General features: G+C 31.2%; 1 protein-coding gene across 1 annotated transcript in view; it reads left to right on the top strand.

Annotated features, from left to right (window-relative positions):
* LOC117178970 overlaps nt 1-5,231 on the top strand; it is a 14,228-nt gene extending 8,997 nt beyond the window's left edge. Inside the window, exons 2-4 of the mRNA XM_033370566.1 lie at nt 343-586; nt 4,581-4,679; nt 4,819-5,231. Of these exons, the coding sequence (XP_033226457.1) occupies nt 343-586; nt 4,581-4,679; nt 4,819-4,925 (450 nt within the window). The 3' untranslated portion in view covers nt 4,926-5,231. The remainder of the gene's footprint in view (nt 1-342; nt 587-4,580; nt 4,680-4,818) is intronic.
* Nucleotides 5,232-12,617: the final 7,386 nt, after the last annotated feature.

The following is a 12,617-nucleotide window of genomic DNA, read 5'->3' as shown; positions in this document are numbered from 1 at the left end:
TTTATCAATAATTTATGTATAATACTTCATTATACTTATAAGTATAGGATTGTCTCATTTGCTTTAGATATTTTATACTTCGGTTGGTCAATAATTTATTACTCGCTGACTTACAATTTTTACGTAGACTTATGATTTTCTATAAACTTGAAATATTTATTATTCTAATTCAACGTATATTTCATTTTGCTGCGCAATTATGTATTTGCAGCAAACGTGCCTTGCAAATAGTCATTAAATAATTTGTGAATAATTATTCGTCGCCATTTTATATAAAATCAATTTAAATCCAGACTTTTTAATAATAAAAATATCTCTTCACACAAATGTTTGCTGATTAAGGAACTTTGGGCATCGGACAATGAGGCGAATAGGGGAACGAACCGCTCGGAACGCCGAGGGCCCCCACCAGAAGCAAGTCTATTTGCGGGACATGAGGATGCTCGTTTGATATATGCGAATGGACAGTATGTTGGTGCAGTTGTAGATGGACAGTACGTGAGCGGTGGTGCAGGCACAATAAGAGTTAATAGAGGCAGTGCCAGTACGCAAGAGAGTCGTCAAGAGGAACGGGTGGAACCAAAAGGTAAAGGAAAGAACATCAAATATTTGAATTTCAGGACTTACTTTACATTTTTTAGAATCAAAAGACAACCCTCCGCCAATAAAGGTCTATACCTAAGTGATTATTTTAAGTTTCGCGAGTGGAGGGATGAGTGGAGTGAAGGAAGGAGTTCATCTAAATCTACACTTGGTTTTATAAAACAGTGTTTACTCGTAATAAAGTACCTAGAAACACGTGTCAACCGACCTTCCTTAAGTTATTAGCGTATCTAACTTTTTTAAAATTCATAATATGTGGTGTACGCACGAATAAACCCTTTATTACCCTTTTGGTTCTACGTTTGGGGGAATATTGTCGGATAAATTTCCGGAATTTTAGGCTTTATAATCTATACATATATCGTTGAGATTTAGATAAAAAGACAATTCTTTAGTTCTTTGAAAATTACATATTAGGGTACGTCCATTAATTAGGTAAACATTATTTCTAAAAATACCTCCCCCCACACGCACACATAGGCATTCTCATATTTCAAAGGATTCCAAAGATTTCCAGTAATTGAATGCATTTCAACAGATTGCGATAAATTTGAGAGGATTTCAAGAGCTTGAAGAAAATACCCAGAAGAAAATACTGCGCTTTGTCTTAAATTTACTACAGATTATGTAATTGAAACGTGCTTTTGATGTACGAATTTTTAAAGTAGAAGCTTACATTATCCGAGAACATATTACTTTAAACCTCTTGTTAATTATCTCATTATTTGAGTTTTAACTAATTGATGAATGTCGCATTTCAGCCAGTGTACTCCATACCCTGAGGTATGGTGGTAATCATATATAGCCGTTTATTTAAGGTTGGGGGGGGGGGGGTAACGCCAATTCGTGCAAAAAGGCACAATTTTGCGAATTTTTGTTTACAAAAAAGTTTAAATTTATTAAAACCAATGGTAAATTAAAGTATAGCATTCGAAGAGTATTTTGTGAAATTTTCATGTAAAAATATTTAAAAATACGGCAATGGCAGAAATTATTCGGAAGCGTATCGGAAAAAGTAAAATTATGGTGCCCCTGATAACTCGGTGCTGCATCATCTTAATTAAAAAAAGTCAAATTTATTTCCTTAGATAATTGATTTCCCCAGTTAACGCTGGGAGGGTTTTTCAAAATTTCAATTTTTCACTTTTTGGGAACACTTTGAATTGAAAAACGCGTTTTTTGCGAAAAAATCGGGTAATTTGTTATTGCAAAAGAAAAAAATATGAATAATTTTGAAAAAAAACTTTCCAGCACTACCTTGAAAATTATGTAAAGAAACCGGGTTCCAAATTTCAAAAAGATCGGTGCAGTAGTCTTGAAGTTAGGAGTGGCACCGACTTTTTCAAAATTAGTCTTCTTACCCATATTTTAAAGCAGAAATTGCATCAAATAACTATTTTGCCAAACAGAGAAAGATAGTTTATGAAGAAAAACTAATATCAAAATAAAAAAAGAGACACGTTATTTGTAATTAATGCCGTGCCCTGCACGGGCACCATTCCCATCGTCCGTACTTAAAAAATTTTTAAAGAGATTTAAGGGGATTTGAAGGTACGTTTAGGCGACTAAACAGATTTCCGAGATTTAACAATATCTCGAAGGATGTTAAGTGCTGTCGAAGGATTTGGACAGATATTGGGGGATTTTAAGGAATTAGGGATGATTTGCTCGTATATTACACCAGTCATATTCCGAAAAATATTTTAAAATATTATAAGATCAAGTGAAATCTCTTTATAATTTGTTAAAATCAATCAAATTCGTAGGACTCTTTCAGAGTGATCTAAAATTCCTTAAATTATTGAACCATTCACTTAAATCTTTCAAAAGCCATTTAAATTGTATGAAATTCCTTAAAATACTTTTTGATATTTCAAAATCTTTTGAAATCTTTAAAAATCCGTTGAAATCCTGTGAAACCATAAACAATCCTCATAGTCCGCTAAAGTCCGTTAAAATTCTTCAGAAAAGAATACGCTGGGTTAAACTGACCCAAAACATATTTTTGTTGGCGAAATTGGTAAAAGAAATTTGAAAAGTGGGCGATCTCTTAGGATCTGGTAATATAGTTCGAGGTCTCAACTATAGTTTTTAATGCTTGCTATATTTTGCAGAGTGGTCAGTCGTCGTTGAGAAGCATTTGATCCGTGATTGAAAAATAGGTGTGTTCACGGAGGATTACCAGTTCTTTGAAATTTCTTCAAAATTCATATAAATTCTTTGGAATTGTAGGATTTTTTCCAATTCCCCATACGTCCATGAAAATATGTTCATGTTCTTTGAAATCATATAAAAGCTATTAAAATTTATCGATATAGGAACATTAAAATCCTCGAAAATATGAGTGAAATAACACAGACACACGAAAAAAAAGGTCTTGTCCACCAGATGAGAAAAACATTTCTCTACGTTTTTGGGGTCAATGAAACCGCATCTGGAGTTGATTTGACAAGTCAGGTCGCATGTCGTTCCTAACCTCAAAAAAATGATGTAAGTTGGAACATTTCATGGAAATACCCAGAAAGAAAAGCAGCTATATGTTTTCAGGGTCGCTGAGTCCAAATTTAAAGGTCATTTAACTCGGCGAGGTAGCGTTCCATTCATAACCTAAACAATATTAAAACAGTGAAAACTGTTCTGGACATAAATTGCTTGTATTCAGTTTTCAGTACAAAGAACTTGTTAGTCATTCTTTCAGCGTGGCTATCGGCCTGTAGCATAAAATTCTGCTGCCTTGACAGATACCGTCTTTTTTCGGTGTTTAAATTCATTTTTTAAGGTTATGAATGAAATGCGACCGCGCCGATTCAAATGAAATTCAAATTTGGTCTCAGCGACCCTGAAAACGTAAAACTGCTTTGCTTTCGGGGTGTTTCCATGAATTTTCAAGTTTTTATCATTTTTTGGGGGTTAGAAATGAAATGCGACATGATCGAGTCAAACCAACCCTGGATTCGAATTCAGTGGCCCCAAAAACGTATAGAAATGTTTATCTCGTCTGGCGGACAAGATATTTTTTTCGTGTGCCTGTGTAATCAATTCTAACTTTAATATATTGACACGTATCGTTTTAAAAATAATAATTACATTTTAATAATTATTTTACAATAATAAGCAATTTAATTTAAGCATTATCTACTGTAGGGTGGTCTGACCTATCGTGACATCTTTTGAATCTTATAAAATCCGTTAAAATGTCTTTATATCTTAAAACTAATATTTAAAAAATTCCTAAAATCCTTAAAAATTCGTTGAAATACTTTGGTATTTCTTGAAATCATTTGTAATCCTATGATTTCATTGAAAATATTTTAAAATCTCTTAAAATTATGGGATTGAAATGTGATAAAGATCAAGAATATGTAATGCTTTGAAATCTTTTGAAATCTCGTTTGCAGTGAAAAAAAATTGATATATTTTTGGTACATGCAGTAAAAATACAGTCTTGCGTAATAAATATGTGTCACAAAAATCTTAAGAATCCTCTCAAAAAGGAGTTTTGAAAGAACTTCGTGAGATTCCGAAATTATTCGTGGAGTTTCAGACATTAAATGATTTTCAGAGATTTCAAGGGATTTCCATTGATTTAAAAAAATGTATGCGATTTTTAAGATTCCAAGAGATTGCAAGGATTTGCGCAGTTTTAAAGGGGATTTGAAGAATTTAAAGGGAGCTCATTCGTATTAATTGGAATTACTTATTATACAATTTTATATAATAAAACGAAAAGAATAATAAAAAGTATAAGAATTAATCTTAAGTCATAAGAGATGTTCATTAGTATATTTTAAATAAAATAATTAGAGAAAAGAATTTTTACGTAAAAAATTATTTTTACTTCCCCCACCCCCAAACTAAAAAGCCTTGCGACATGAATGAATCCTTTCTTAGTATACTCGCAATTTAGTGAAATTAGGTAGTTTTAAGTTATGTAATTTTTCAATCTTTGAAATTTCAAGTAACCATATTCTTCTTAGTGTCAGATTTTCTTCCTGATGCTGCTGAGGTGTTTCGTCCTCCAAAAGGACGTATTGGATTCCTTTTTGATAAAAGGATTCATGGACCTGATGGAAAGGGTAAGTTCAAAAATAAATATAATCTAAAACAAATATTAGAGAATTCTGCTTTAAACTTATAATTTTTTCAGTTTATAAATGCCTAATTTATTGATTCTTTTACGTTTAAATTTATTGATAAGAAATTTTTCATTATCAGGTATTGTAGGAGTACGTGCTCCTCAAAATGGTGATATAATTATATCCAACGGAAAACCTGTTGCAAAATATAATGATGGATGGAAAGAGATTAAACTTCCCCAGTAGGCGAATGCATTTTCTTGTACAGCAGTACATTGAATCATTTTATTTAATTACTATTCTTATTATGTAAATGTACCTAGAGTGTTTAGTTTTTCCTTAATTAGGGGTATTTTCGAGTTTTATAATGATGTTATTTAAAGTTATGGGATTATATTGGGACTTAATAAACAATCAAGGCGTAACTGTTTTGCACAGTATACGTATGATATTTTTGGGATGCTGTGAAAAAAACATGAGTAGGTTTGAATTTTATCACTAATACAAACTATTTTATCAGAAGATATAAATTATATATATTTTTTAATAGTTAAAATAGTGAGCATGATATTTGTTCTATAAGTCAAAATAATGAAGATCGACCGCTTACTGAGAAACAAATTAAAACTAGTATAATAAATAAAGATTATCATCATGAAAATGAGTTATTTTTTTGAATCGCATTATTATCATTTTACATTTTCCTAAAGAGGATTCATTCGCACACAGCAAGCCTCAATAATGATGATCCTAAGATTTCTGAAAAACTTTCTTAATTAATTCTTATTATTATTCCTCGAAAAACAATCATATTAACCATTTTTTTATGTCAGTCGACTTTCAATTTTTAGTGATCACCGATCCCCAAATTCTAACATTATTAAAAGGTAGAAACATTAAAAATTGATGGTGCAAATTTGTGTCCACATGATCAAGACCACATGACGCAGCAGAGTTCTAAAAGAAAGAGAAGATCACATCAGGAGGTGGCCAACATCAATCAAGCGGCCGAAGAGCATAACTACCACCGAATTCTTGACATCGAGGTGGAAGGTCATGATAAGTTTATAACTTGACCTTTCAAATATTTCTAGATAGAGGTAGCGCAGTAATTCTGATAAGAACAAATTTTTTTATAGTTCCGGAATAAGTTCAGATTATAGATGATGGTGGGGATAATTATTTTGAAGTTAACAAGTGTATAGTAAAAAATTGGGATTATTGAGCAAGGTTATGTGCAAGAGAGTAACTCGGAGTACGCCTTTCCGATTGTCCTCACCCGAAAGAAGAATAAGGAAACTAGGATGAGTGTAGATTTTAGGACACTAAACGAATATGGACATTGTTAGAGATAATTATGCGTTCCTTATGTTCGAGGACCAAATTAATTTAATAAGTGACACAAAGTGTTTCAGTTTGCTGGATCTTAAAGATAGAGTTTACCACCTATAGAAATTGCAGAAGAGTATAAGCAGTACAAGGTACATGTACTCGTAAAAATTTTCACAAATTTAAAGAATTGACGAAATTTAGAATATTCAGAAAATGTACGGAATCCAGGGAATTCCAACTCATACATGTCATTCGTAACTCGGAAATTTATGAATACAGCTTTAAAAGAATTAATGAGACCAGAAGGTATTATTGTCTACATGGATTAATCATGGTGGCGTCTTTTACCATGGAACATCATTTAGGGGTTTTAGAAAAACTTTCAGATTATTGGTTGGAAATAAATTGTAACTATTAACTAAGTCTTAATAAAGGAAAGTTTTCATATACTACTATCGAATTCCTTGGGTATGAGATAGACGAACAGCGGATTAGCCCAACTAAAAAAAGAAGCAAAGCGATTTTGTATTTTCCTCCTTCAATGAACGTACATGGAGCAGAATCTTTTCTAGGGGTCGCACTATTTTTCAGAAAGTACATTGAGCAGTTTTCATTGTGTCAAAACCATTGTAAAATTTGTTGAGAAAGGGAGTGAAATTCAAGTTTGCGGAAAAAGAAATGAAAGCCTTTAACAATTTTAAGGCCAAGCTAGTAGAAGCACCAATCTTGTTATTTTTCAGCCCTCATGATGGAATGGAATTGCACTCCAATGCAAGCTGTATTGGCTTTGGGGCTGTTTTAATGAAAAAAAAAGAAAGATCGGAATTTTTGTCTGATTTTTTACTTTTCTGAGCATTCGTCTAAACTAGAAAGCAAGTTCCTGATAAATAGTAAAAAAGTGCTAGACAGGTAGTTTGGATATCTCATTCTTTTCTCGCTCTTTTTTAAAATGCTCATATCATACTGTCTCTAAAGAGCCGCATTAAAATGCTATTAGAAAACATATTACATTGAGAATTTAACATTTCTCTTATTATAAATCTTTTTGAGCACTTATGTTTCACAAATTGACAAAAACGCAACTTTCTAACATTATTCAATTATGATATTACTTAATATAATACTAAATTGTTTAATCAATTTTTTTACTTTTATTAATTACTTACGTTTCTCTGAAAATGGGATAAAAAGTGGCAAATTTATAAAAATGCAATTCTCTAGCATTATTTTACGTGTAAATTATTAACAATAATAATAATTTATTTAAAAAATAATTTTTTCAACAATAATAAAGTATTACTTCACTCTATTTGCAAACTGGAAATAAGTGCCAAATTGTTAAAAAAAATCGCGACTTTCTAACTATATTTTGTGGGAAAATTGCTAAAGTAATAATAAACTGTTTGAAAAGTTCATGTATATATATGACTGCCAGTATGAATCAGTATTTTATATATCAGAAACAATATCCTTTAGAAACAGCCATAATTCATATTTAGCGCCAACACTCGCATATTCCCATTTTTATACTTATGTATAAAAATATATCTACCCGATTTATCTGATATTCACGATTCTGAATAAAATTTAGAAAAGCGTATTTTTTATGGAAAATACGCGTTAAACATCATGGGTTTGCCTCACCTTTAAATATAATTTTTTTTCAACAACAAAAAAACAATAGATTTAATTTTTTGTCGGTTTGAAAAAATTTCTGGGCCATATGCCTGAAAATTCGGAGACAAAAAAAATTTGGACCATCCGAATGCATATAAGTATGCGCGCAACATAATTCCATAAGCATGTTATTTTATGAAACATATCGATCCCGACAATACCATAATCTCACCATGGTTCCTGGGATAACTTTAAATAAATTTTTATTTAAAAATTTTAATTTTCAAAAAGATTTTAAGGCAATTTCTTCGTTTTTGAAAGACTTTCATAAATTTTAGGAAAAAATCGAATGATTTTAAAAAATTTTTTCAAGTTCAAATAAAACTTCCAAAATAATAAAAAATTTAAAAAGGTTTTTATAAAAATGAAAAAATAGAACGATTCGTCCGTTTGGATTATTCATGGAAAGCTTATGCATAGATAAGTAGAGCAAAACCGTCGAGGTATGGCATGACGCTGAGATTCAAATTTGAGATTTCTAGCAGGAAATAAGAAATCTTTCCTGATTTTTAGGAACTTTGACCATCATCAAAGTTATCAAGTTCCATGATTCGTTACATGATTCAATACAAATTATCATTAAGGATATCATATTGCAAAATAACACTACACTTTAGGTCAGACTATTGGTTGCCTGCTTAAATTTTGGCATTCACACATATTTGTTCGAAAATTAGCCAAACTTTGGCACAAGTTAAAAAATTATAATACAAACTAACGCTTGGTTATTACTGGGCGAGTTTTACATAGAGAAGAAGGAAGCTTTGAGCCTTGCGTACATTCCCCATTCTCTGCCATTCTCATTACTTTCATTAGCATAAGCACATTGATCATTAGGTGGTCCTTATTTTTCGACTTTAGATTCTTCTTGGTCTCATCCCCCCCATCTCGTTCGAATTACCAAAAAAATGACCGCCCGCAAATTAGAACGAAATCAGTTAATATTAACATGTGACCCAAAGCACCCAAATTTTCTGATTCAATTAACATGAGGTAAAGTACCGTAAAATTTCAAATGCATTGAATTTTGTTTATACGTAATCCTTTATCGGAATCCTTTGGCTTTGTACAATTATGATCTTTGGACTATGTTAAAAAAATATACCCACACGAAAATTTTTTTTTTAAAATTTCCAAATGCCGAATTCCTTACTTTGAAGGAAAATTACAATTTCTAGAATTATCAACAAAATCTCGTCAAATTCTTACAAGAGGCAGATTTATTCATTAGAAAGCATGTGGTGATAATAAAAATCCCAAATTAAAAAAATTAAAGATGGCCAACTAATTTTGTTTTTCAAACTTAATATTTTTTTGTTTCTCGGTGACAACTTTTCAGGTGTAAATTAAGAGGCTTCCTTATTGTAAAGAAACATTTGAAAGAAAAATGAATTGTTCCATTAGCAAATGTATGGTTGGAAGTAGATCCCGAAATTTTCACTTAAGTAAAACTGGCGCCTCATTACTATTTTCAAAAAGTTACATACATTTTACAAATTAAAATATAATATAAAATACATTTTCGAAAAAAAAATTATTCAAAACCTCAAATTGTTTGAAAATTTAAGAGTTTGGCTAATGAAATAACAAAAAATCAACATTTCTGACTATTCGGTGAAAACCTTTTAAGTTTTATTAAGAAAAAAATCACCAGTATACTCCAGCCTTATGAACATTTCAAATAAGTGGTTTTGAGAAACACTAAATCGTTTCCAAAAATGTACTTCATATTTTGTTAAATTAGAAAAATTATTAACTTTTGAAAATAGTAATAAGGCTCTATTTTTACTTTAGTGAAAATTTCGAGATTTACTAGCAACCCTACAGTTTGTAATAAAACAATTTTTTTTTAAATTTAAAGATCCTTGGCCGAGAAGCACAGAAAATACAAGTTTTTGAGTACTTCATAAAGCGCCATTTTTAATTCTCACAAATTTTGATTTTCATGCATCACGAAATATATTTCTTTACAATAAGGTAGCCTTTAATTGACACCTGAAAAGTTGTCACCAAGAAACAAAGAAATAATGAGTTTGAGGGCACTGTCCTATGGATACATATTAGCAGAGTAGTAGATTTGCGAAGTAGAATATTCGACCAATTGGATGATTGGAGGGAATTTGCTGAAAAGTGTTCCGAAACTTATAGGTTGGACCCGCGCAGGGACTTAAGAATAGTTTAGTGCCGGCGCTCGTAATGTGTTTGAATATTTGAAAATTGTTTGACAAGTGAAAAAGGAAACTAGTGGTTAAAATATTTTTTTAAATCTGTAATAACGACGGGAATTATTCTAGGGTGGGTATTGATATAATAACATAAAATATTATTATGTTTTTGCAGATAATTTGTGCAAAAAAAGTAAATATGGGATTCGGTATGAGTAGCCAATTTTAAGAAAAATATTTTGCTACTCATTGCGTTTTCTTGTAATTCTTTTTTTAATGAATAGCACGAGGAAAGTTTTTATACTCAGCTAATATGTAATCTACATCTATAAAAACTGGTCTATCCTATGGTGCATTTAAGTGAAGTGCGGAGTGGAAATGATCCAATAAGGACGGCTTTTCTTGTATATATTGTTTTTTGTTTTTCTTAAAATAGTGCGTGATTGGCAGCCTCTTGATTGTCCCAATTTGTAAACCGTATAGTTCAGAATTCAGAAAAATCAAGGGTTTATGAACGTGGAAGGAATTGACAGATTTTCACAAATTTACAGAATTGACGAAATTTAGAATATTCAGAAAATGTACGGAATCCAGTGAATTCCAAATATTCAAGGATATCGGAAAATTCATCATATTCAAGAAATTCATCATATTCAAGAAATCTAGCATATTCAAGAAATTCATAAAACTCATAATTTTCAAGAAAACCCCAGAATTGTAGGGAGTTCAGACATTTTTAGAGATTTCAGAACATTTACATAATGTAGAGCATTCACGAAATTCAGAATAATGAAGGAATTGATGGAACTTTAGGTATATCATAGCATTAAAGAAATTTAATACATTCATGAAATTGAAGGAATTGAAAGAGTTTAGAGAATGCACGTAATACTGAAAATTCTATGAATGCCCATGCGGTGAACACTAGCCTAGCAAGGGAGTTGTTCATCTCCGGAGAGTCGTGGGACCGGTACCTCTAGAGAAAAAGGTTTTCTCTAAGTACTTAAGGCTGTTGCTCTTGGTGGTTCGGAACCCACCTTAAACTGTAGGTCCCCCTTCCACCACCAAGTAAGTGTGTGGAGGGTGTGTAAAGGAATAAAGAAGGTGTAAGAAAAATGTAAACCCTTAGGGGACACATTAGAAGCTTCCACTGAACAACAATTTTACGCATTTTGTAAAATATTGTAACCACCAAATTCCTTTTTTACTTGTCAAACACTTTTAATATATTCGAAAACATTACGAACGCAGGCGCTAAACTATTCTCAAGTCTCTGCGCGGGTCGAACTTATCACTTTCGAAACACTTTTCAGAAAATTCCCTGCAATTATCTGATTGGTCGAATAACCTACTACGTAAATCTGCTACTCTGCTAATATGTATCCATGGGATTGCGCCCTGAAAAACAAAATTTGGGCAGCTATCTTTAACTTTGTTTTAATTTTGAATTTGAATTCTCGTTACGTACTTTCTAGTAAATAAATCTGCCTCTTGCAAGAATTTGACGAGTTTTTTTTTATAAAATGTAGAAATTGTAATTTTCGTTCAAATTCAGGGATCCACTATATTGTGAATTTTTAAAACAAGAATTTCGTGTAGAAACATGTTGTCAGCATATTCTAAAGATCATAAGCGTACAGAGACAAAGGATTCTGATAAAATATCAAAAACTTAACTGCGTTTGAAATCTGACGGTACTTTTCCCCATGTTAATTGTATGAGAAATTTTGAGTGCTTGAGGGTTAATATCAAATGATTTCGCTCAAATTTGTTGCAGATCATTTTTTTGGTCAGTCAGAAAAAATAGGAGGCTTAGTACAGAGAAATTCGAGAAAAAAATCCACCAAGAGTAAATAAGAACTACCCTATTGGTAATTCTGATGATAAAAAATAAATAAATAAATCCAACGCATACTTTCATTCAATTTAAATCAAATACGTGCCTTTCAGGATTTATTGAATTTATATATTTCTCATTAGATATAATTTCTAGAGTTAAAAATTTCCTTAGTATTAAAAAAATTCCGAGGAATTTAATAAGATTTCAAAGAGTTTGGTAGAATTATCAAAGTGGTCGATAAACTCAAAATCGATAACGAGCTTATGTATTCATCGAGAGTTTTGGAAAATTTTCATTATAAAATCGTTGCGCAACACATTATATCAAAAGGTAAAACCTTGAGAATCAATTTGGAGATGTAAATTTTATCCAATTTCGACTAGAACATTTCCAAGGAAATTAAATGCACTTTGCTTGACTGTAAATAATAATTGTTTAAATAATGAGATAAAGGCCAATATATAAATGTGACACGTATGTCACATCTTTTCAACCACAGCTTCATAAATTCTTTAAAGTTAATTTTAAAAAATTTCTGCCATATTATGTAATACCAATGATTACTAATGGAAAATTTGAATATCCCTATTAATTTTAAACTATTTGTAATTGTTAAGATAAATGTAACTAATTCAAACTATCCCCCCCCCCCCCCATCAAATGAAAAAAATAATCGTAATGCTGAATTATTGTGATAATTAGTCATTCTTTGGAGCACCAAATTTTTGTAGAAAAAATGATGTGATTATTTGAGCAAATAATTATTGTATGGTTTTAAACTATTTGGGAATGGTTACATTGTGTTAAATAATTGCATAATTTTTATACTAGGCAGTCTGATAAGTACCTGAAAATTCTAAGAGATGGCATTAGTATTCACTAATGTGAACCATTTTCGTCGAGCTTGATCCTTTAAATGACGCC

Source organism: Belonocnema kinseyi, chromosome 8, assembly GCF_010883055.1.
Source record: "Belonocnema kinseyi isolate 2016_QV_RU_SX_M_011 chromosome 8, B_treatae_v1, whole genome shotgun sequence".
NCBI classification, from domain to species: Eukaryota; Metazoa; Arthropoda; class Insecta; order Hymenoptera; family Cynipidae; genus Belonocnema; species Belonocnema kinseyi.
Note: the sequence above shows the minus strand (reverse complement) of the source record. Positions and strands in the feature narration are given on the sequence as shown.